The sequence below is a fragment of the Kickxella alabastrina genome (genome assembly GCF_025024165.1).
Source record: "Kickxella alabastrina strain RSA 675 chromosome Unknown BX661scaffold_11, whole genome shotgun sequence".
Lineage (NCBI taxonomy): Eukaryota > Fungi > Kickxellomycota > Kickxellomycetes > Kickxellales > Kickxellaceae > Kickxella > Kickxella alabastrina.
The window spans coordinates 523925-548597 of record NW_026251482.1 but is presented as its reverse complement, the minus strand read 5'-3'; the positions used below and the strand labels follow the sequence as shown (position 1 = coordinate 548597).

Below are 24673 nucleotides of genomic sequence, written 5' to 3'. Positions count from 1 at the left end.
AAATAAAATTGCTCAATTGAATTTCAACAAAAAACACAAAAGGCCTCCAGAAAATTTCTTTATCTTGGTATAGATTGACTGGATGGCGTCATGCCTCCAGCAAAAAATTTTCCATTTCTAAGCCATTGAAAAGTTTTTGTTCAGAGTTGATCCAGAACTGCTTTTATTTCGGTGCGTAAAAAATAAAATAAATAATGATGACAATACGAATGAAAATAGGAAAATAAATAAAAAATATGTGCAGTTAAAAGAGTGTTTACACTATCCCGGTTACTTATGCGACAAAATATCCTTGATACTCATGCCATTGCCGCAAAGTCGCATCCACCCGTTGCAGCAGAACAAACACGCGAGGACGTTATACTTGCAGCACGCATTGCAGGCATCGCCACTACAAGGTGTATTTCCATCGGGCTTTTCGCTGACCAAGTGACCATAGTGCGTGCCGCTTTTATTGCGCTTTTGCGGATGCGGGTACTGCGACTGAGGGGGCCGAGCGGTGTACTGTGACGGAGGTCTGGGTGGGTTGTACGCTGCCGCAGGACGATTTGGATTATACTGTGACTGTGTCATCCCACCGACGCTCATGTCTGGCGCCATGTAGGCACTGTGGTTCATTTGCTGCGGGTAGGGCTCTCCTGGGCCGCCCATATTAGTCGGCCGTTGAGACATTATTGGTGGCTGCTGCTGCTGCTGTGGCGGCTGCATTCCGTTGTTTTGGTTTGGAAACCCTGGCTGGTTTCCTGGTGGGTATGGTGCCTGACTTATGTTCGGGTACTGCGAGTATGTGTTGCTTTGGTATTCATTGTGTGCCATTGGGCGTAAGCTTTCCTCTGCTGCTTATTCTTGCGTTTAAACGCCTCTGCTGTATGTGTTTTTTATAAGTGCTGTAATGCGGCACTATTCAACTGTTGCTATAAACTAAGAAAGGGAAAAACAGATGTCAAAACTTTTTAAACGCAGTAGATATGGAAAACAAAAAAATATTTTTCGGAGTTGAGGAGTGGAAAGGTGCAAATACCAAACGAGAATTGAGAAAGAAATGGGGGTGGGGAGAGGCTGTGGTTTTATTTCAGCGAGAAATGGTGGTGAGTTTTTTTGCAGATGTTGTCGTGGGTATAGTGCAAAAAGCGAGTGTCAAAAAATGTAAAGTAGTAGAAATTTTTTGAAATCTTAAAAGTAAAGTGAAGTGGAAAAAAAGAGATAGCTGTCTTCAAAAATTGACGTTTTCATTCCTCCTTAAAAAACATCTCGAAATGATTCCAGAAAGAGACCTGTAACTTTTGTGCTTTTGCTTGTAAAGTTTTGGCACATTTTAACAAAAGGTGCACTTTGTACATTGTCTCTTTTGCTTATCCGCAACAAAAAAAAGCCCAACCTTCTTTATAATGCATAGAGTGGTAAAGGCACAAAGAGCTTGGCAAATGTCACAAGGCATAAAAAATGATCCATGCATATGTGTGCTGGTTAAATGAAATAGACAATTGGGTGCAAACACAGACCTGCATTTTGCGGCAGATCGGATGCGCACAGATTAGAACACTCGATGAATCGTATATGGCTCGCAATATATGTTTCATCTATACACATAACGGCTCTTTTGTATTCAAGTAACTTTTCAAATAATGATTTCTATCGTCGGAATTCCACAATTTATTGGCACATTGACAACTATCGCTTTTGGTTCTCACTCGGGCAGAAGAATGCATCTGATGCCACTCACAAGTCGATTTTAGACAACGCTGAATTCACAAAGTGATAAAAAATTCAAACAAGCTGTTCCTGTTGCCAATTGTCAAAGCTAATATAGCAGCTAGGCACTTGCCCAGGCAAACCACGCTCACGTCACACAATTGGAAATATGTTTGGAATGCACACACAGAAAATTTGTCCGGAGAAATTAGAACGGAAAAACAAAAAGTCGATCAAAAATATTTTCGTGTTTTTTGGCTGGCTCTGACGATCGCTAAAACAATTTCCAGTCTACTATATGCACTCAAATTGCACTCTTTTCGGGTTGATAGACAATTCTAACCTGTATCATCATGTGTTTCCAAAAAGGACAAATACGCATTCTTATATTTTCTCTTTATGGATGTTGGATCATCTTGCGACATGAATTGTGCCTACAAAGTAGCCAATTTAAAAGTTGGAGCGAGTTGCCAACATCGAGATGAGAGCAGTCAAAAAATAGCTTGAAAGTGTTTATCCCGTTAGGTTGCATTTTCCCGTTTATAAATTGTTGTCAACAGTTGTATATAAATTAGACAGCTGACCCTGTGTTTATGAGGACATTCGACTCAACGGACTTGCATCCATTGTCGTATTATTTATCTCTAGAAAGGCAACGACCGTGCGCAAATCAATTTAAAAAATTGATTTGTTTATTTCATTCCCATGAGCAGGTCATATTGCGATTGCACTCGCCACTTTACTATTTTTCATTTGTGTTCACTGTCTCTTCTCATTCTCTAGTTTTCCATAAACTTTTTTATTTGTATGCATTTTCTCTCCACTTTATTTGCTTTTCAACCCACACCTTTTCAGCTTTTCCCCCGCCTTCATTCTTAAGCGTGGCTATTTCGGGTCTACATTACCGGTCATTCGGAAGAGAGAAAGAGTAGAAAAATAACCACCAATTGACAAAATATACCCCATACAACTGCTTTCCACCCACTACCGGCGTGTGCTTTCGCTTTTTTTATACGCCAATTCGCTCGTCCTTTTTTCTTTCTTCGATTTTAACTGATAAGCCGCCCTTTTGCTCTTGGTCTTTGTTTTTATTTTGGTTACATCATTCCTTCTATATTTTATTTGCAGCACTACACTTGGCGTATTTGCCATATAATTGACATTTTTTTAAACCAGTTGGAATATCCATATTCAGAACAGCAAGGTGTCCCTCGGAGGTTTTCCTTTTATTATATATATATATTTCTATTATCTCGCCACTCTTTGATCCCCCACCTCTTTATGTGGATAACATTGCAACAAAAAGATACACTTGGGGAGGCGTATATTTTGCAAACCCTGTTTCTTTCTTTTAGAGGCGCATCCGTTTTTATTTTATTTTGACATACATTTTTAAACGCGTCAGTGCGTTTATTTTCCATTTTTCCATTTCCAGTTTCATCTTCACTTTCATTTGCATATTTTCGTATTCTTATATTTTTGTCTTTTAAAGATTAGTTATTTTTCATACATACATATATTCTTTTTAACTCTTTCGAATAATGTCCAGCATTAGCACGGGTGCCGCTTTGTCTCCATCGACAACACCCAATGGACAAATGGCCAACAACGCTTTCTTTTCCATGCTCGGTCGCAGCAATAGTTTCAAGTCAGATCAGTCTCAACACTCGCAGCTCCACACCAGCTCACCATCAGTCGGCATATCCCAAGGTACAGTAACATATTACATTAAATGCAAAGCATATAGAGCACACCAACCAACACGCACCCTTTCTTTGTCTCTCGCAAATAAAAATATTTGCGTCAAACAACAATATTTATTTATTTATTCGGCGAATATGTTCACTCAAATTCACACGCTCATTTTCATCTGCATTCCTTTCCCGATTGTTGTTGTTGCATTGTAGACGCTTCAGATGCCAGCAATAAATACATATGGACACCGCCGCCGCCAGATCCCAACTACTGGGTAAACATACACAAGGCGCGCAACATCAGAGAGAGCATACTGAAGCTCAAGGCGTTTCTCGACCGCGTACTACAAGCGGCCCCAAGCGAACAGCGCACTAGCGACTACCACAAAGTAACAGCCGAGATTCGATCGCGCGAGCGCAAGCTGATGAAATACATCAACCACTATACGCTTAACTACTATGATGTGGTGTCTGATAGGCAGGCGGACGAGGTGCCTGTAAAAAGGACTGACAAGTCGTTGGCGCCAGAGCCACCGACTCAGATAGAGCTCGGGACTATCTCGCCCCCAATGTCTCCTGCCACTATGGTCAGCCCATCTGTTCTTCAGCCACTGGGGGTTGCACCCACAGGGCTTGGAGCAAAAAGACAGGCGCACATTAATATTGAAGTTCCGCCGCATTTTGCCTCCGGATCCTTGCCCCCCACGCCCACCACTATTGACTCGCCTGTTAGCGAACATACGCCTGTAATGCACACACAAATATCTTTTCTTTCGCCGCCACTGCAGCTGCAGCTTCAGCAGAGGGAGCCAGCGCTTGGCTCGCAGGCGTTTATCAATTCGTACAAGATGGACACCAAGTACCAGAACGCAGACAGAAACGTGGGCAGTTCTGATAACAGTAGCACTGAGTTTCGCAAGGAAAGTAAGTCTAAGAGTAAGCTGACTTGGGGTGGTCTTTTTGGTAGTAAAAATGCGCGCTCGGTTGAACGCAGTAACGTTCGGAATGCACAGTCGGTGGATGACACGGTTATAGGCAGGGCGCCTGGTGGTGTTGGTGCTGATGGCGGTAGAAGCAAGTCGTATGCGAATGATTCTTTGCGGCCACAAATTAAAAAAATGGCCTCTTCGCCACTGCTCGCGCCGATTCAGCTAAAGGCGCCGAGGAAAACGAGCGATCCTCAAAGCTTATACTCTTAGATATTTGGCACTCTTAATGGTGATATATCTCCTTTTCGACATAGCAGTTATTTGTCACGTTACAAGTTATCTATATTTTCCCATCTATCTGCCTGTCTGTTTGTCTGTCTATCTGTCCGCCTGTTTGTATTTTTATTTTATTTTTTACCTTCCCTAATTCAATTGTTTTATTGAATGTCAAAATAAAGCACCACCACTGCTACTACTACTACCACTACTCCCCCAATTTCAAAGAAACAACACCTTCCCCCTTCTTTATTTGTTCTTCCTCTTTGGCGCACTCTTGCGAGACCCGCAACAACAAAACGACCAATAGGAAATAATATTTCAGACACATTGCACGACGAACAATGGCGTATTTTACAACGCGCCTCATTTCTTGATATAAACAAGCAAACAAACAAATACCCAAAAAGAGGACATTCATACATGTGCACTGCTCTTACAATTTTCACAACAATTGAAAATATTAAGCAAATGTGCTTGAGTAAAAAAAATAAACAAACTGTATTCAATAAAGACACCCGAAATGGCTATTTTAATAGCTTTGGGCAGTTTGTGAACAATATCGCGAAAGATGTAAAGATCAACGTTGGATTCACAAGTTATATAACATTTTTCTTTTAAAAAAAACTAATAATAGCCGCATTGCGCCTCTTCGAGTAATTTTTCATATATATTTTTTCTAAAATAATAATATTTTAATTACAAACCAACGACAATAATCTTGTTCCAAATGATAAAACAAAAAAGATTGAGTAATTGGCAAGCACCTGCAGGGTATTGTTTCTTTTTCCTGTTGTTGTTTGCCGCGTTCGGCCTTTTATTAAACCAATTTTGTCGGAAACAAAAACTCAAAAATAAATATAAAAAATGATCCCACGAGCCTGTAACAACTCCCCAAATATGATGTAAAAAATTTTTCACATCATATTTGGAACTTCCGCTTTCCTGGTGGTCCTGAAAATAGAAGCCGTATTTTCCACGTATCGGCAACACACATGGCTTGCCCACGTTGGTTTTTTTATTTTTTTATTTGTTGTTTGAAGTAAAGGGAAAATTTTTTGGGGCAGAATTAATTGCAATTTCTGCTTTCTGTGTGATTGATAATACTGGGGAGACAGGATGGGCATGCCGTGCATTAATTGTCGTGGAATTAGTGCCTTATGCTGCTGGAGGAGGCAATTTTGGCAGAGCACAGGAAATGGGTGCTCCAAATACCAACTCGACCACTACTTTTTCTCCCTCCCCTCTTTTACTTTGCACTCAGCTCCTGCATGTCAGAAGGCAAATGGGGAATACATTAATGCATGTCGTTAGCCGACATCCGAACAGCAAATAAAAGTGAAATCAAAAATGCACATCATGGCAGACAGTCTGGGTCCAAAAGTCAAGTGATAAATTGAGCCAGGCCAAAAAATGCAAAAAAGAGTGTGAATCAAGTGGTTTGCTTTTTCGCCTTTGTGACAGTCCAGGCCATGTTTACTTTTCCCTGAATATGGCGAGACAAGCACATGTGCCTTTTATTTTTCCTCGGTTGCTTGAAATAAAAAAGGGCAGCCAATAACAATACGCAGCGTGGTGTCACGGCATGCGCGTGGTAAGCAATTTTGTTTTTTGCTCGGAACCTGTGATGTTAGGAGCTCGGAAGTGATTTCATGCAGCTGTTTTTTCTTTAGCGCATCGTGATCGTTAGGAGGCAGAAAGGGTGGCTCGCAAATAGGAACTGGCAGGGGAGAGGAAAGTGAAAGCCCCTTTTGAAAAAAAGCATGACCACCAAACCCACCAACCCACCCCCCCTCTTCTTCCCACCCCTCCTCTACCCTTCCTCCTTGTAAGCTGGGCGGAGTCTGCTTCCGCTGCTGGGCAGAAAGAGAAATTAAACAGTAGCGTGAAGCAACACTTTTTGCAGTAGTATAAAACATTTTTTTAAAATACGCCTGACCACTCTTGGCTGGCTGGCTGACTGACCTTGTATTTTTTACCCTTTGTATACTTTTGTTGTTGTTGTCATCATCATCGTCGTTGCAGATAAATAGTGCTGGATGCGCTCATAGCCCATTCACTCTGGAAATCGCCAAATATATATTTTTTATTTTCCACCTTTCCATCTCTCCACCTCATTAACTCTACCCAATTTTAAATCCCAGCTTACATTTTTTACTCCTGTTTTACTTCCTTTATCACTCTCTATTTTTTGTTCACAAAATAACAAGTTCAATCTCCAAATACGTTCAAAATAGCAGCCTGCGCCCTTTCAGTCGGTTTTTAAACTTTTTTAATTTATCCTTTTTGGGACACTGATATACGGAAGATAGTGTATTTGAATACATAATATCGCTCGCCTTAGGCAAAGCCACATCCATTTCATCATCCTCCACTCTTTTCATTTCAATTAATCCCATCTGGCCAAATACATTGGTGCGTTATTTTTCTCATTATTACAGCTGCAGTGTTTCCAAGCCTTTTATATATTGTCATTTTCCTTTTTCTTCCTAGACATCTCCATTTTAGCACAGAAATCATTTTTTAGTTTCATTCTTTTATTCCCACCTTTTTCAAAATCGTTTGAAACCAAACCAAACGACATTTAAAGGAACAGTTTTCCCGTCTTCTATTTTTATCATTCCATTCGATCACCAACACTATTTCCAAATCAATTTCTTTTTTCTTTTTACTTTTTTTTAGCTCCCATCCACTGAACCAGCAGGCTCAAGCGATACAAAAGCCAACTATGTTTATGAACATGTATCCGGCAACATCAGCTGTCCCTGCGGCGACCACCTGGTCGATCCACACCTTGCGCGTGCCGTCCAACACAAACTCATCGTCATCGTCATCACCCGCCACGCGCAACCGCCACCAAGCGTCACTCGACGGGCACACCCTCCTCTTCGAAAAGGAGCGGTCCATCGACCAAGAGCATCAGAATGCCATTCAAGCGTACGATCTCTTAGACTCCATCCGCGGGCGCCAAAACCAGCTTGGCCGCTACCTACAAGAATTCAGCACATTCAAGAGCAACCCATTGGGCAGCGCTATGTGCAACAACCTGGAGGACAAAATTCACCAAATGGCACTGCTCATCAGCAGACAGCAGGTGGAGCTCAAGCGGATTATCGACAAGTATGACCAGAGCCTGGTTCGTTCAGAGTCGACCACCTCTCGGGTATCTTCACTCGAGGAGTGGGAAGAGGAGATGCAGACAAAGAAGTTTACGTCGCTGCCGGGCTGCGCCGAGCTCCAGAACCAGGAGGCGCCGGTGACTAACTGGTTGAGCACCAGTCGCATGTCTACTCTTAAGGAGGTTATTGAGTTTTCAGCCAATGACTTAAAGCGCATTGAGGCCTCATCGCTGTTTACAAAGTACCCGCCGCCACCGCCGCCTCGCAAGCGCACGCCCTCGATGTCGTCTCTCTCTTCCTACAATTCGTCCTCATACTCTGGATTCTTGTAAACCCTCTCATCAACCATAATCCTGGTCATCATCGTCTGTACTCCGTATAAAACCACCATCATATTCCTCCCTCTCCCTTCTCACTCTATTATCCCCCCTTCCCATTCGTATTCCCACTACAACCAAAAAACTGCGACGACTTTTAGTGGCCGCCAATAAAAAAATAGGCATTTTGCTTTAGTTTTTTATTTAATTTTTCTTTCAAGCGAGCATGGACTGTCGCTGCACATGTATTTTAACAAAATTTATTTCATTCATCCATCCACTTCACAAATTAATTAATTAAAAATAATTTTCTGCTCTATCACTCTAACAATTCATTGAACCAGGGTTAAAAGAACCAATAAAACATGTAAGATATCCCAATCTCATTCATACTCATATTTGCGAGAGGACATGCATATCGCATGTTGGATAATAATGAATTAATTTCGACAAATGAAATTCCGAGCTTCAGATCTACATTGCTGCCTAAACACCGGTTGGTAAAAATAATTTTTTTAAAAGAGTATCTTTTTTATTGCATTGCTGCAAAAAGCGACTAACTGTGCTATTTGCATCTCGTCTTTTGTGAACACGCATAAAAATAATAGGGAAAAGTCGAAAATATATTAATTGCAGATTTTCATTTTCTCTCTTTTGCGAGTACATCAACTTTTTTGTCTATAAATTTTTTCTAACCAACCTGTTTTTATTATTTGTGTTATTTGGACCAAAGAAAAGAATGAGACTACAAGTATCTTACAAAATGACATCCTTCCTCCAGATTGACTAGCAACCCAAAAGGTGTTTAGAAACTAGTGGCAATGGACCACTATGGTTGACGATATTGTCCACTTCGTTGCTTCATTTGAAGAGAAAAAGCAGGGACAGATTGATTCTTGCACACACGCTTGATCTTGGGCTTTGGCTTTGGCTTGATCAACATCTCGGGTGTCGCCGTAGACTCAAGTTCAGCCAACTCGAAAGGTGTCTTTTTGCGCAAGAAACAGGGAGGACACTCGCCTTTAAGCAGTGCATTAAGGATTATGCGAAAGTTCAGCACTGCAGCCATGTCGCGATTATTCCACTTCCGTCTGCCTGATGGTACTTTTTCGCCACCCTCAACCCGCGTTCCATCGGCCCTGAAAATTTGCAAGCCGTTTTCCATTGTGCACTGGAGCAAGCCATGTCATAAATTTTGGCGAGGTTTTTCTACTGCTGGAATTGTATTAGCACCTGTTATGGCTACCTGCTCCTGCTGACCATTCTGCTACTGCTGCTGCACAGCCAACTCATCACGTATCCTCTGTCTAATTTTGAACTCAATTTTGCCCTGCGACCAGCCGCTCAGCCTGACAATGGACTTGAAATTATTAGCGGGTTAAATATTAATGTACTGCTTCCAATTCTGCTCAGCCAGCTCATCCCGCAGCTGCTACTTAATTTTGCGGGAAATTTTGCCCTTAGGCCAGCCTTTCTCCTCCCCTATCCACCGGATAATATCAGTAGACTGTGGGCGAATAGGCATCTACTGGTTGCAACTCTGCTACACACTGTCAATAATAGGTGCAGTGTCGGCGGGAGTTGTGGTTGCAACAGAAACGGTGGTGACTGCTGCTGCAACGGAATTAGTAGTGGTGTTTGTTGTGGCTGTGATGAAATTAGATGCTGCTGCTGTCATTGCGACATGATATTTGTGCTTGGGACTCCTCAGACGAGGATCATCAATTTTGTTAAATTTCTCCATCCTGCTCTCACATGTTGGGCAAAACGTTGAGGTGCACTACTCGTCGATCAAGTAAACAGTGAATCCATGACCTATTGGCATCTCCCGCAGCCCCTTGCCACGAATTGGCTCATGGTAACAGGTCATTCCTGGGTCCAATTACCAAGAATAAGGACTGGATCTGGCCCAGGTTTTGCATGTAAAGATCTTGCAAGTTAAGTGTTGGTGCGTTTTCTGGTAACAAAAAAAGATAACATAACTTGCAGTGCAGGGGGTCAGTTGAGCTGCTGCCGTCATGCTTGCGACTCTTGTTAAGGGTCTGCATGTTGTGATAGTGCTCTCCTAAAACAAAATCACCTTTTTGGCACTGAAAGAAGTACTCGACATACAACTTGCAATCAAGTGTACTGGAAAGTGTATTGGAGCCAGGGTGGTTGAACATGCGTTCGACATCCTAAACAGACGTATACAAACCATTTTTTGCATTGATGAGCTCCACGGGATCAAGCTGGAAGACCTTTTTTTGCGTTTTTGTGAATCCAACAAAACGTGTTCACAACGTTTATTAGCCTCAGAATTTTTAGTGTGGCAGAAAATCTTCCTCACCCTTTTTGTAATTGCTGTTATACCCCAGACAACAGAGCATATCCTGTCGACTGGTATCACAGAGCATTGATTTGTCAACAATATCATGAATGTCATTTTTGACAAATTATCAATGTGCTCGGGAGGAGCTTTCTCACTGTAGGGCACACTATTGACAGGTTTGCCATCATTGCTGTTGCCATTGCAGTCGTAATTGTCACTACTGTTGTTGTTGTTGTTGCCAGATCCTTTTTTAGACCGTGAAATCCTCTCTGCCTAGATACTCTTCTTCTGTGTATTGGCAGGTGAGTCTAGTAATACGATAATTGCAATGCCATCAGTATTAATGATCCCACCAAAACTGTGTGGTTTTTTGTCCATTTTAAAATCGAGCAAAAACGGTTAACATGAAATATCATAAAAGAGTGACCAAATTTATTCTGGTGATTTGCCTTTGGGATCTTTCAGATGCGGAATCTCTGGAATCTCAATACCTAGGCAAATATTATCCTTGTGCAGTGCTTTGAGTCGGCTCTTTGTGATGGATAGAATACACCATGCAATAATGGTCTTGTTGAGCATAGTAAAACCTGGTGCAATAGACATCCTCATTGGGAAGAGTAAAATCGTCTTCATTGCCTTGTTGAGATTCAAAACACGGAAAATATCAACAAACGCCCCAATATGGTTCACTGTATTGGCCACAGAGTCATACTGGAGCTCCTTGTAGCCGAAACCGTAGTCCTCAGGGTATGCGCCAAAAATCCTCTCAATTAGATGCTCCATTCTGTTGCGAAGCACAGTATCTGAAATTTTTTTGGTGTCGAGTTGCTTCCCAGCTTTGCTGGTCTTAGCACACAGCAGAGCCCACTTTATCTTGCCTGCTGGAATTATGATATCCTTGCTAATGGACTGTTGTATTTGTTTTTTTGGTATGGCCACCCTTCCTCTTAATAATCTCGTACCGCTGTTTAGTCCTTTTCTTTACATCAAGTGCTATGTCAACCATATTTTTAACTGCCTGCCAAAGTGCTGAAACAAGTGATTTATATGCTGCGAGGATTGTCATACCTCATAATTAGCAATATTGGCCGCACCAGTGAGATGAGGGCAGTCGAATTTGGTTTCCTTGACAAACGTGTGCTTGTGCTTGTTGACGAGTTTGCAGTTTGCAGCTTTAAGGTTGTTGCTGCGTGGTTTTTTGATCTCCGAGGCAAAGGGCAATAAAACACTTCTTAAAGAAACCTTGATTTAGATGGTCGACTATATTAAAGCCCTCACTATCCAGCTCTTGTAAAAAAATATACTGTGCGAGCTCGCATGTAGCTGTTGTAATATGGTGGACGGTGACAACATACTTGCGCAGAATTGGCAGGAAGTAGGAACAGTGCATTTTGCAGAGGCCGAGCAGGGCCTCTACACTGATGGGCATAAATATAAATATAAAATATAAAGTTGATCGAGTTGATTTGAAAATAGTCTAAAAAATGTAAAATATAAAATTGCTTCTAATACTAAGTAATTGCATGTAATTCTACTGCATTCTTATATATATATTTTACTTGTAAAACAAATTATTATATTAGATACTTTATTTTTACATACATTGTTTTTAAAATATTTTAGAAAAACTACTTGGCTTTTTGTCTTTGTTTCTTTAAAAATAGTAAAAATAGATACATTTGTTTTTATAATACAATAATACAATAATAATATATTATTTATAAAGTCAGCATTAATGTCTTTGCACACCTTTCACGTAAAACCAAGCTTTTCGAGTTACTGTTGCACAGACTGAAGATATGTATTGGTTGATGGCGATCAACTGATTAACCAGTCTTGGCTGTTTAGCAACACAAACAATAAGTCACACAGTGACCAAAGCAATATGCTTTCTACTCTTTACTTTTCACAGTGCATAGCACTTATTTATAAAATATACTTTATATCATTATACTTTATCTACACGTTCATAGAACGTTCCTATATTCCAACAATATGGAAGTGGATGTTGAGGTTGAGAATCGCGACACAGGTTTCCACTTGCATGCTGATTGATAGGACACTAGTTGGATCATGCAGGCGTAAATTAGGGAGGCATTAATGTAATGCCCAAACATGCTTCCCATTTTGCAATGCACACACATGAGCGCACACACACAAAAGCCACAACAATGACTTAACAAGATACCGGTCTGCTCGCAGAAGATCCAATTCTCACCAATGGAGCGCACAATTGGCAATGTGCGCAACAAAGGCGACAAGGCACATATATAAGATGAGGCCGGCGCTAGTAGTATTTTAGAAGCATCAGTAATAAAACCATTTATAAAATCACCCCTACTTTTCTAACACTAGGAAACTAGTGCTCCTCACACCCCCTCTTATTATAACATTACAAATAATTATTTTGTGTAAAAATATCTGGGCGCATTTTGTAAAATTTAAGCTATATAAAAGTAAAAAAAACCTGGGTTACAAAAAAAGTTATATTTTTGTACAGCTTTCACACCATTTCCAAATTTATAACACCACAAAGGCAAAACATAAAGCTGCGAATAGAAAAGGTAGCCCTTTCCGCTCTAGTGCCAAGATATTATAATAACAGATAATAGGCCTATGCCCTGTTTTTTATGTACATATCAAATAAAAATATAATTTCCTGCCAATTACTGCTCGCTTGGCAGCATTCATGCATATCCTTCACAAAGTCAGCCAGGTGGTCTTCATTGCATGTGCAGTCGGCGAGGTGGCAGATGATGGCCTGCAAAAAACTGCTTGCTCATGGTAATGCGCAGGAGTGGCAAGTAGTATTAAAGTTGGTGTAGCCCTGCTTCTCGTACAGAAAGTGCACACACACCATTGCTGCTGTTTTTGTTTCTGATATTGCCACTGTTGTGACAATAGCCGGCAATGACAGCTGGTGGTTCTGGCGGGTGCGGTGGTAAAGTGGCTGTGGGCAGGGGCTGTGCGCGGAAAGTAATTTTATTTCAATTAACAAGTTATTTTACAATACAACAATAATACTAGAAAACAGCAACCGTGATATCAAAAATGGGGGCCGAGTCACGTGACAGTACAGACGCGTAAAATATGTTTATGATATTTTACGCGTACGGCGAATTCTGAATAGTGAGCTCTTCAGTTCTTTCCGTAGTCTCATTTTCATTAATATATATATTATAGCTAGTCCAAATTTCATTACAGCAACAGTACTAAATATTTATTAAACTATAAAATTGGGTTTGAAGAAAAGAGAAAGCGGATGTTGTACTGGAAGAACAAGATAGTAATTTAAATACACTCACGATGAACATAGAATCTAATAAAAGCGTATATGCAAACTAGAATGTGGGGAAACAAAATGCCAATAATGATGCAAAATATGAGAGTAAAGAAGACTAGAATTTGCGCCCACGAGATGACATGTTTCTCACTCTTTATCTTCCTCATTCATTTTCAATTTTCATACTCATATATGGCATCGTTTTATGTAGTAAGTAATATTAGCTGTTTTATTTTAATGTTTTTATTTGTAAATTTTCATATTATAGGCAAAATTGGTATTGTACTTGTAATTGTTATCATAATTGCCGCTGATTCCTCGCCATTTGCTCACCGCTGTTCTCTGTTATATGCTCACCGCTGTTTTTCTGTCTCCAGCTCTGTCTTGCACCTGCTGCTGTTTTCCGTCTTGCATTTTGCCTTGCGCTTACTGCTGTTATTTTGTTACGCACTTTACCTTGCGCTTGTTTTTTAGCTTGCTGCTGCCACTTTAGCCTGAGCTTTACACCAATATTGCCATAGCAGAACTGTTTCTGTTACATGCACTGGCACCAGCATTGGTGCACCCATAGCAAAGTTGGTTCTGCTATGGGTGCTGGTGCTGGTGCTGGTGCGTCTGGCAAATCCACAGCCTTCATTGTATTTATAATTTTTTTAGCACTTTATTTACTGAGTTTATTATTTAATCCAATAAATGCATATAACTTCCAAAAATATAATTACATCATTAAGCGTCATGCTTAACCCATAAACAAAGCACCAGTCAGATGCAAATCTTAAATACTTCCCCGCATTTTCAAAAATCCGGAATTTCGTTATAAATATTTAGAAATTACAAAATACATTTTCGACATTAGTGCATGGATTTTGCGACTGAGTCCACACTGCCGCTAGTAGACCGATATATGCTCGGCAAACCGCTGACCGAAGGCCGAGTCGGATGGCTCAACAGCGAGCAAAGCACCAAGCTGCGCGAGCTGTGGCAGCTACTGCTCAAGGAATGTGACAAGGAAGAGTACATTGATGTGAAATTCAGCTTGGAGCAGCAAAAGGCCAAGGCCGCCGAAGCAGGCGATAAGAGCGAGGAGATTGGCAGTCTATCATTCGAGCCCCTAATGGCCATCAGCACCAAGGAGCAGGAGCCCAAATCCGGAGGGTGGTTTGGATGGGGCACATGTCAGCAAAATGCTACAAATACGCTACCAAAGTCCAGCAGCAGAGCATCGACCCCGGCGTCTACAGATGCAGAGAAGGGGAAGGATGATGTGGAGAGCGAGGAGACAATACGGCAGCGGCATGAGACAGTACAAGAGCACCTGAATGGTAAAGGCGATGGTAGTGCAGTAGCCCCGATAGATTTTGTACCCTTGTTTGAGCAACCGAAGCTCAAGCGCACATTCAGAGCTGCGTTTTGGCAGGCAGCGACGCAGATTGGCGATCCGGACTCCTGGGTGCTTCGCTTCCTGCGCGCGCGACAATGGGATGTCGAAAAGGCCCTGGAGATGATCCGGCGCACAATTATTTGGCGGGTTGGACAGGCAATCGACGAAATTGCATTCTACGGCGAGTCCCAGCTGCACAACCTCACGATGAACACAGGGCTAGCGTATGCTTGCATGGAGGATAGGCTGGGAAACCCAGTCTATGTTGTGCGTGTGCGCGCCAATGTCGCTCGCAATCGCAATATCCTGGCGATAAAGAGATTCCTTTGCTGGCAGATCGAGACCTCGCAGCTGTTGACTGCCAAGAGCGACGGCAAGGTGACCATGCTGTTCGATTTCAATGGATTTTCGCGCGAAAATATTGACACAAAGCTTGTGCGCACGCTTATAACGCTGTTGACAAACTATTATCCGGAGACTCTGGGTATTATCGTATTGAATGTCGACTCTTGGGTGTTTTCAAGCCTGTGGATGGTTATCTCGCCGTTTATCGACCCCGAGGTCAGGTCAAAGATTGTCATGGCGCGCAATGCCCAGGAGCTCGCTCCGTATATTGACCCCCAGGTACTAGTCTCTGAGCTAGGCGGGAAAAAGCAGTTTGTGTACGAGTATATACCGCCTGCTTGCGATGAAAACACTAGGATGGCGGACATTGATGCTCGTCGGGCAGCTGAACGCAAGTTTGTACATTCTGTTGCGGCATACGAACAGGCCACGCGCCAATGGCTAGACAATGTGGCAGACTCTACCAGCCCGAGTAGCTCTACCAGTCTGGGTGACTCTAACAGAGGCGATACCAAGGAGGCCCTGCGCCAGGCCGCTATTGATCTCGATCCATTCATTCGCTCGCGCACGCTGTATCATCGCTTTGGTTTTGTCAATCCGGACCACTCCGCTTCCTTTTGATAAACAAATAGATTCTTTATAGATTTCATGTATGCGATTAATTAAAAAATATCATTTCAGCTAGTTGCTATTCCCAGAGTAAGACGAGGCAAATGCCAGCGCCCAACGAGCGTCCAACAGCGTGTTCTTGCACGCCTTGGTCCACATATCGTCCTGACCGAACTGAGGCCTTATCGACAGCCCACCGACCTTGTCTTGCTCAATCTTGTACGGCACACGCAATTGCGGGTTGATGCTCATGATGAGCTGGACAATCTGGTTAAGACACGCCAAATAAGCGACCATGGCTGAGTCAAACTTTCTGTTTTGAAACAAGCGGCCCAGATACATGTCACCCGAACCAAACAGCTCGTAGGTAGCCGGCGGGTCGGCCATCCTCTCAATGCGCGAGAACGAGCCCATGGGGATTAGCCTGTAGTCTATAAACTCATATCCCAGTTTTCGCGCAACCGTCTGGAGCAGAAGCAAAGCCTGACCCCATGCAGCGTTGATTTCAGGCCACTCCACGTTATGCGATGACCGGCCGCCCAGCCTAAATCCATTGATTCCTGCAACACCCTCGCTGACCAAAATGTTAAACACGTCATTGTACACGTTTGTTCGTTGTAGTTGGCTCAGCTGGGATGCTAGTCTGGCGTACCGCTCGTCCAGCGCCCATTGCTCGGCCTCGCACGTTTCCAGAACATGCGAGCGGTCGTTGAGCTCCTGGTAAAACTGCGCCTCCATCTTGGCCAGCCTGTCAGAATCTGCGTCCAGGTTTGATATCTGTGCGCATATGCCCTCCAGCTGGGCGTCCAATGTGCCCAAGGTCTCCTCCAACGCCCGCTCCAAGTCGCCCTGCCTCTCGAGCTCCTTCTCCAGCTCTCCCAAATCCCTAGTGTTGTGACTTTTGGCTGCCAGCTTAGCGGCACGCCCAATGTCCTCAAGGATATCCCTCTCACGCGCGCTGTCACTGACCTCGCGGTCGAGCAGTCGAAGCATAATTTCTGCACAATCCTCGCACATTGGGTGGCCCAGGGCCGACCGCTCATCCAGCTGGTCCATCAAACGTCCGATGATCTCAAACGTCTCTGTAATATCGTCGCCCTGCCCAGCCACCGGCGGCGCACCAGCCACTCCCGCTGCTTTGCTAAACTCGCTATCTGCCAAACCAACTGACTGCTGCATTGCCGCCCTCCGCTCAAAGGCAAAGTTGGCCAGATGCTTCTGCGACCTAACCTGTGAGCTGCTCAAAATAATAAATGAGTCGCCCTGGCTGCTTCCACTACCGGCTGCCAACTCGCCCATACCATCTGTGTCTGACACAGGCGAGCCTGCAGTAATCTTTGTCCCTTCATTCTTTCCGGCTTCCAGAACTAGCGCCATCGACCCCTGCATGAGCGGAGTGGCTGGTGTCGAGCCCGGGAGCGCGCGGGCTATTGTGCCGTTGGACAGCCTGGGAACAGTGTCTGTGCGCAGCGACTGGCTAAAAAATCTAGACAGCTCGGTCATGTTGCTGTTCTGGGTTTGCGCGGCAATCAGGGTGCTTAGCTCTCTGCTGCGCTCCTCTGGTAGGGTATGTATGAGCTTGTCGAACGAGGGGGCATCGCCCAATGTATCCCTCCATGTGGAGTCGGCGAACTGAACATTTCTGCTGCACCGCTTGCACCGGTGACGCGCCACCGCGTTTCTCACTGTATTTGCTGTTTCCATATAATAAAAAATGAGGATAATGCTGCTGTATTATTTACACTTTAAAATTATAAAAAAAAGTTTGTACTCGTAAATTGTCGAGGTATTGTGCGCGGTCGAGACTTGGCCGTCCATATGGGGATACGTCACGCTCATTAGCGCTGACGCAAATACCGACCGTCGTGTGACGCAAATCGCTTTTCCTTAAATTAAAACGCCTCGCCGATCCCTTTTTATTTTTGCAACGGAACTTCAAGCTCAATCCATCGTTTCAAAGTTCGTTTGTGTGACGCAAGTTTCTTGTGGTCCAGAACCAATTTAATGTCGAATTGCATTGCATTGCATTGACACAAGGCGCAGGCGGGGGGTGAATGGATCTAGAGTATTGCTTCTCCTCTGGCGCTTTCGCTTCGTTTTTGGTTTGCTCGTGTTGGACGAATCCAACTCGGTGCGGAGGAGGGGAGGACAAAGCCACGAGGCGCAGGGCCACAAGCCTAGAATCGCACAAAAAAGTCAATTTTTCACAAGCACACGGAGAGCAAATCCTGCTACAACTATGCAATCCCGCTGCAATACTGAAAGGTGGGGCGGACTCAACCTAGATGGTCAATTTTCTATATTTAAATGTGGCCACATTGATTTTTGTTCTATTTCCTCTTCTTACAGTCGCTCATTGCTATTATTATCATTATCTAGTCGCATCAGCAGTGGCTGTGTACATTTTTCACTCTTTATCCATTCTTTTTTGAGCCTACTGCTCCTCGCTCCATTGTATAACACCAATTTCCTTTTATTTGTTCTTTTTGTATTCCACTCTCCTCCTCTCAGCTACCGCCCAAACTGGGCTCTCAAAAAGATATATACAGCGACTTTTTCTTTTTTTCTTTTCTTTTTTTCCTTTGCCTTGGCTTTATCTTTTTCTTTCTTTCTCTGCACTCAGCTATTATTTTATTGACTCTAAAACAACCCACATATACTTACAAGCTACATATAATATGAGCGGAATATTCAAGGCAATATCGAGACAGCGCTCCACAGTGGACATGGCCGGCGCTGGTCGCGAAGCCATCACCACACAGTTCACCAAGGGCCGCCTGGATACCAGCGGCGTCTACAGACACCTGTCCTCAATCGAGGAGAGCCTGCTGGCTGAGTTCTGGAAGAAGCTGCTGGAAGACTTTGAAAAGCCCCTGAGCTCCGTGGCTAGCGATCCCCTCGTGCGACCCGTCGAGTGCGACGACGCGGCAGAGCGCCAAAAGGCCAAAGAAATTGAAGAGTCGTCGCCCTTTGAGGTCTTCAAGGGATGCATGTACAACCAAACGGTGGAGAGCAAGTGCCACGAGCTGGGCATAGTCTCCGACGAGGACATGGTTCCCAAGTTTGAGTCGCAGATCAAGGATGATACTTTGCGTAGCGCCTTTTGGTCAGTTGTGCGCGAGGACCACGCGGATGTCCTGATGCTGAGGTTCCTCCGGGCGCGCAAATGGGATATTGAAAAGGCCTACAAGATGGCCATTGCGGCAATCAAGTGGCGGATCGAGGAGAACGTCGAGGAGATTATCTGGTATGGTGATATCAGGAACGACGCCTCGCTGATGTGGAAGGGTGTGTCGTATTCGCACGGTAAGGACAAGCTCGGACAGCCGATTATCTGGTCTGGCTCCTACCTGCATCACCAGAAGGACCAGTCATATCCGCAGCTGAAGCGGTACTTGATCTGGATGATGGAGACCCTGAGACAGCTCCTGGCACCTCCCATCGAGCGTGTTTGCCTCATAATGGATCTGACCGATCACGCCAATGCCAACATGGACTGGCCTTTTGTCAAGACCTTCCTCAAGTTCCTCGAGGCATACTACCCCGAGTGCCTGGGCATATGCATTGTGTACAATGGGCCGTGGTGGTTCTCAGGCGTGTGGAAGCTGATATCGCCCCTGCTTGACCCTGTGGTTGCCTCCAAAGTGCAGTTTGCGCAAAAGCCCGAGGGCCTGCTCAAGTTTATCGACAAAAAGGAGCTCCTGGAGTCCCGCGGCGGCAAAGACAAGTACGTGTATGACTACGTCAAGCCAGTTGCTGATGAGAACAAACTGATGTTTGATGCCGAGGGCAGGGCGGCTGCGGCTAGCACACTCGAAAATCTGCAGCAGCAGTTCATCGAGGCTACAACCGAGTGGACGCGCGCCAAGGAGGAGGGCGACCATGATAAGCTTGCCAAGGCCGCGGCCAGAAGGATGGAGGTCAGCGACCTTGTCAAGCCCGCCGCCATGGAGAAGGACAAGTTTACGCGCGCGCGCCACTTTTACACGAGGGCTGGCGTTCTGCAGGACGGCATCGTAGACTGGACAAAGGTACAGGTCTACGATGGCGACAGCGACAGTGAAGGTACTGTGGGCAGCAAGTAGCTCTAGGTAGAGTTTAGTCAGCCAGGCAGTAAAGCCAGGCATTGAGATACAGTAGTTCGATTTGCTGGATTGGCACTCCGGCTCACTTACAAGTACCACGAACCGGCTCGTTTGAGCGAGCCGTATCGCCCCCCCCCACTTTTTTAACCTTCACCTGAGCAAGACGAAAAAAAATATTTTTTCAAACCTTTCTCATTTCACCCTGATTTTGAATTATTTTTCTTCCATTTTTCTTTCATACATATATATATATTCTATTTTTTTATTCAGCAGCCATCACCGACCGGGTTCCGTTTTTATAATTCAATTTTGTGAAAATGTCAACTTTTGATAAAATCAAGGAGATCGAGGCCGAAATGGCCAAGACGCAAAAGAACAAGGCGACGGCCTACCATCTTGGTACTCTCAAGGCCAAGCTGGCCAAGCTGAAGCGCGAGATCCTGACACCAGCAAAGAGCGGAGGAGGGCCTGGCGAGGGCTTCGATGTCGCTGGTACAGGTGTAGCGCGTGTCGGGTTCGTTGGCTTCCCATCAGTGGGAAAGTCCACGCTTATGTCCAAGATGACCGGCACGTTCAGCGAAGTCAGCGAGGTAGAGTTCACGACGCTGACGACTGTTCCCGGAGTGCTGCAGTACAAGGGCGCGAAGATCCAGATTCTCGATCTCCCGGGTATTATCGAGGGAGCCAAGGACGGCAAAGGTCGTGGTCGGCAGGTCATTGCGGTCGCACGCACATGCTCGCTTATCTTCCTCGTCCTCGATGTCCTCAAGCCTTTGACGCACAAGGCAGTGATTGAGCGCGAGATGGAGTCTGTAGGTATTCGGCTGAATAAGGAGCCACCCAACATTTTGTTCCGCAAGAAGGACAAGGGTGGAATCAATATGACCAGCACCGTGAACCTGACTAATCTCGATCAGGACGTTGTGCGCTCTGTGTTGTCCGAATACAGGATTGCCAGCGCCGACATCAGTTTCCGCTGTGACGCGACTGTCGACGACCTCATCGACGTTATCGAGGGAAACCGCGTGTACATCCCGGCCGTCTATGTGCTCAACAAAATTGACCAGATCTCTATTGAGGAGCTCGACCTCATCTACAAAATCCCCCACGCCGTCCCCGTCAGCGCCCACCATGAGTGGAACTTTGATGAGTTGCTGGAAAAGATGTGGGAGTACCTCAATCTTGTTCGCATTTACACCAAGCCCAAGGGCCAGCTGCCTGACTATTCGGCGCCTGTCGTGCTCAAGAAGGACAAGTCGTCGGTTTATGACTTTTGTGATGCCATTCATCGCGGTATTCTGAAGGAGTTTTCGCATGCGCTTGTCTGGGGCAGTTCCGTCAAGCACAACCCGCAGAAGGTTGGCAAGGAGCACATCCTGCTTGACGAGGACGTTGTGTCCATTGCCAAGAAGAAGTAGAAGATAGAGTCACGTGCCAGCACCCCAAAGTTAGCTATCTGTTTGTTAAACAGATATATTATTTTTACAATTTTTTTGTCGATTCAAAAACCCTATTATTTTACGCATCATTTTAACATCCCCTCGATATCTTTTTTTTAAATTCTTGGAGCAATGAGTAAGGCCTCATCGTCGTCGTCTTCAGATGCCAAGCAGCAGCCCGTTCTGGGTGAGCAAGAGCTGCGCATCGCCGCCAACCAATTCAGCAACGAGCTCAAGGCCATAGCGAGCAAGATCGGAGAGCTTGAGCTGCAGCTGGACGAGCACACGCTAGTCATTAAGACCATGACGCCGATGCCCGAGGACCGCAAGTGCTTCCGTCTTATCAACGGGGTTCTGGTCGAGCGCACCGTAAGGGAGGTGCTGCCGGCACTTACAACCAACAAGGAGGGTATTACCAAGTCTATTGAGCAGCTTACAGCACAGTACCGGACAACAGACAAGGAGTTTGCCGAATTCCAGAAAGTCAACCACATTCGTATAGCGGCAGCCTGAGATCAGCAACAACAAAAAATTGTTTTTTATTATTCTTTTTTCAAATATAAAATTCATAGCTAACCAAACAATTTGGCTTTATTTTTTGGATTGCGTTTTAACTTGCTGAGTCCTACTCAACCTTGACGATATTGTACGTGCCTCCGCGCGATCCCTGCGAGCTGCGCCTGTAGATTCCGTATCCAATGGCGCCAGCAACAGACAGGGTGACGAGGGCGCGCAGAATGGTGCCGAAGAGCAAGGCAGAAGTAGCAGACACAGCGCCCATGGCAACACGAACAACCTGTACAATAATAGAGTTAGTGCTCTGGGCGCGCAAACGACCCTCGACGGCAGCGCGCACAGCCAAGAAGATACCCATCTTGGACGGCTCGATAATGCCGCCCTTGACATCCGTCGTAAAGAATCGGTCCTCGCTAGGCTGGGCAATAACCACGGCCGGCCAATCTTTCTGCGTGAGCCGGAAGACACGCTCGATGTAGGACGCCCACTTGCTGCCATCGACCCAAGCAAACCGCACAGAGCTCTTGGGCGTGTGGCCAGCAGAGGCGCCGTGCACTCGGGTGTATTCAATGGCTGCGTCACGTGCGATCTCACGGAACTCGGTGGTATGATCCGCACCCTTGCTGGTGTCCAGAACAACCAGGACCAGGTAGTCTGTATCAAAAAACAGGTCGTCGGAGTTTTCGCGGCTCAGCTCCGGAAGCAGCGGGAAGCGCTCGGCGTAGAACCACTCGCGCAGCTGGTCGTCACTGGTCAGGGATCCTTCAAACCGCACGACCTTGCCGTCCTTCAACGCAACCAAAGTGGGCGCCGACAAGTTCTGGGAAATAACGGCCTTGGCAATACTCATGTCGCTAACAATGTTGAGCTGCTTCGAGAGGAACATCTTTTGAACATTGGCCTTGATGTGTGCGAGCGCTGATTTTGTCTTTGCACTGGTGTCGGAGCTGCTGTAGGCAAATACGTAGGCGACATCTAGTGATGTCTGCGCTAGCCTAAGCTCGTCTACGCTCTGGAGGACGCGCGGTTGGGCCATGATGCCGTCGACAAAGGCCAGCATGTTGTCTAGATCGCGCGACCCCTTAAAATCGCTAGCCTCGCCCTCCCAGATGAGCTTCAAACTTGGGTAGCCCTGCACGTTGTACTTGGAGCACAGAGTGCCAGCGTCATCGCAGTTGACCTCGCCGATATTGACCTTGCCGCGCGTCTCATGAGCAAACTTTGTCCACACAGGCGCCAGCTGCTGGCAGTGCCCGCACCACGGCGCGTAAAACTTGATGAACCAAGGCCCCGAGGCGGTGCGTTCGGCAAAGTTTTCGCGAGTCAACGTCACGACCTCGCCATCCAGGTTGTACTGAGGAGCGGGCTCTTTTGCATTGACAACGGCAGCATCGGAATCGACAGAGTCAGCAGAGTCGGCAGCGTTAGCATTAGCGTCAGCGTCATCCTTGGGAGTCTTGTGAGTCTTCTCAACGCCCTTTTTCTGCTCCTTCTCCTCCACCCTCTTCTGCTCTTCCGCCTTCTTCTCGGCCGGCTTGACGTCTTCTTCGTCCCAGTCGCGGTTGTCATTGTTCACGCGCGGCTCGGGTGCTTTGTCAAACTCACCGGCATTCGCGCGCCCCTCCAGGTTTTGCACATAATCCTTCATATTCTTGTAAGTGTACGGGCCCCGCATCTCCTCGATGAAAGCACTATTGAAAAACAAGTTGACAGTCGGATACCCATCAACATGGTTATCAGCGCATACCTTAAGGTTGGCCAAACAGTCGACCTGGCCAAGGACAACAACACCCTTCTTGACCATCTCGCCGGCCATCTCGTTGGTCATTTTGCTCCACTCGGGCGCCATCGTCTGGCAATGCGGGCACTCGGGTGAATACAGTTTAACCAGCCACAAACCTTCCGCGATATTCTGTGTAAAGTTGGTCGAATCCAATACCACACTGTTCTCCAAATAACGCTGCGCACGCGTCACCCTATCGACCGTCTGCTGCACAAACTCACGTAGCTTCTTCTCGCTCTTGTCGCCAGCCAACTTCTCTGTGTGCTTGCCCGACTCGAACGCGACAACTGTGGGCCACCCTTCGACTGAATTGAGCTGGCACAGTTCCATGTTTTCCAAACAATTTATTTCGCCGAAATGCACATCCTTTTCAAAGAGTTCGAGAGAGCTGTCGGAGATTACTTTGTCCCATTTGGGCTGGAAACTTAGGCAATGCATGCAGGCGGGGGAGAAATGCTTGACTATCCAGGTGCCAGTTTTGGTTAGCGTCTCAAAGTTGCTCACGTCCAGAATGTGTGTCTTTTGTCCGACGGGTGCGCCTTGCGCTAGCGCCTGGCTGAAGATCGCAAGAAGCAGGCCAGAAAAAATGCGTGCAAAATGCATTTGGGAATGAAAAAGGAAAAAAAAGAGATAACCCCAATATGTAGTTCTATGTAAAATTTAGAGCTTGGAAAAGTAATTTGAAAATAAAGTATTACTGCAAACGAAAAGAGAGAAAGTTGGTGTGACGTTTGAACCAGTACGCGAGTTTATATTTTTATATTTTTATATTTTTTCCGCTCATCAAACAAAAATGTATTTCGAACCAAAGGCTGGAATCGCATATTTTTTAATGTGTTGCTCTATGCATGGCGCTTCGCCAGGCCCTATTTTCGACACTCGTAAAGAGCCTAA

General features: G+C 45.3%; 11 protein-coding genes across 11 annotated transcripts; 7 read left to right on the top strand and 4 right to left on the bottom strand.

Moving 5' to 3' along the window:
- Positions 1-270: 270 nt before the first annotated feature.
- On the bottom strand, positions 271-816 carry BX661DRAFT_198470 (uncharacterized protein; the record flags this gene model as incomplete). Its single annotated transcript, XM_051538231.1, has 1 exon — positions 271-816. One exon carries the CDS (start codon positions 814-816, stop codon positions 271-273), a length of 546 nt encoding a protein of 181 aa, XP_051391768.1.
- A 2417-nt stretch (positions 817-3233) lies between these two features.
- Positions 3234-4585, top strand: BX661DRAFT_198469 (uncharacterized protein; the record flags this gene model as incomplete). The annotated part of the gene is made up of 4 exons (XM_051538230.1): positions 3234-3402; positions 3648-4132; positions 4175-4310; positions 4422-4585. 4 exons carry the CDS (start codon positions 3234-3236, stop codon positions 4583-4585), a joined length of 954 nt encoding a protein of 317 aa, XP_051391767.1.
- Positions 4586-7155: 2570 nt separating this feature from the next.
- Positions 7156-8351, top strand: BX661DRAFT_18821 (uncharacterized protein). The gene has a single exon (XM_051537378.1). It carries the CDS (start codon positions 7320-7322, stop codon positions 8040-8042), a length of 723 nt encoding a protein of 240 aa, XP_051391766.1. The 5' UTR covers positions 7156-7319; the 3' UTR covers positions 8043-8351.
- Positions 8352-9392: 1041 nt separating this feature from the next.
- On the top strand, positions 9393-9802 carry BX661DRAFT_182707 (uncharacterized protein). Its single transcript, XM_051536045.1, has one exon. The coding sequence runs from the start codon at positions 9416-9418 to the stop codon at positions 9713-9715; it is 300 nt and encodes a 99-aa protein (XP_051391765.1). The 5' UTR covers positions 9393-9415; the 3' UTR covers positions 9716-9802.
- A 968-nt stretch (positions 9803-10770) lies between these two features.
- BX661DRAFT_198467 (uncharacterized protein) lies at positions 10771-11121 on the bottom strand (the record flags this gene model as incomplete). The annotated part of the gene is made up of 1 exon (XM_051538229.1): positions 10771-11121. One exon carries the CDS (start codon positions 11119-11121, stop codon positions 10771-10773), a length of 351 nt encoding a protein of 116 aa, XP_051391764.1.
- Positions 11122-14452: 3331 nt separating this feature from the next.
- On the top strand, positions 14453-15978 carry BX661DRAFT_182702 (CRAL-TRIO domain-containing protein). Its single transcript, XM_051536044.1, has one exon. The coding sequence runs from the start codon at positions 14481-14483 to the stop codon at positions 15966-15968; it is 1488 nt and encodes a 495-aa protein (XP_051391763.1). The 5' UTR covers positions 14453-14480; the 3' UTR covers positions 15969-15978.
- On the bottom strand, positions 15979-17720 carry BX661DRAFT_182701 (autophagy protein Apg6-domain-containing protein). The gene has a single exon (XM_051536043.1). The coding sequence runs from the start codon at positions 17658-17660 to the stop codon at positions 16029-16031; it is 1632 nt and encodes a 543-aa protein (XP_051391762.1). The 5' UTR covers positions 17661-17720; the 3' UTR covers positions 15979-16028.
- A 568-nt stretch (positions 17721-18288) lies between these two features.
- BX661DRAFT_182700 (CRAL-TRIO domain-containing protein) lies at positions 18289-20281 on the top strand. Its single transcript, XM_051536042.1, has one exon. The coding sequence runs from the start codon at positions 18635-18637 to the stop codon at positions 20039-20041; it is 1407 nt and encodes a 468-aa protein (XP_051391761.1). The 5' UTR covers positions 18289-18634; the 3' UTR covers positions 20042-20281.
- Positions 20282-21582, top strand: BX661DRAFT_182699 (developmentally-regulated GTP-binding protein 1). The gene has a single exon (XM_051536041.1). It carries the CDS (start codon positions 20359-20361, stop codon positions 21457-21459), a length of 1101 nt encoding a protein of 366 aa, XP_051391760.1. The 5' UTR covers positions 20282-20358; the 3' UTR covers positions 21460-21582.
- Positions 21579-22010, top strand: BX661DRAFT_182698 (putative prefoldin subunit 2). The gene has a single exon (XM_051536040.1). It carries the CDS (start codon positions 21613-21615, stop codon positions 21991-21993), a length of 381 nt encoding a protein of 126 aa, XP_051391759.1. The 5' UTR covers positions 21579-21612; the 3' UTR covers positions 21994-22010.
- Positions 22011-24545, bottom strand: BX661DRAFT_182697 (thioredoxin-like protein). Its single transcript, XM_051536039.1, has one exon. It carries the CDS (start codon positions 24380-24382, stop codon positions 22106-22108), a length of 2277 nt encoding a protein of 758 aa, XP_051391758.1. The 5' UTR covers positions 24383-24545; the 3' UTR covers positions 22011-22105.
- Between the last annotated feature and the right edge of the window lie 128 nt (positions 24546-24673).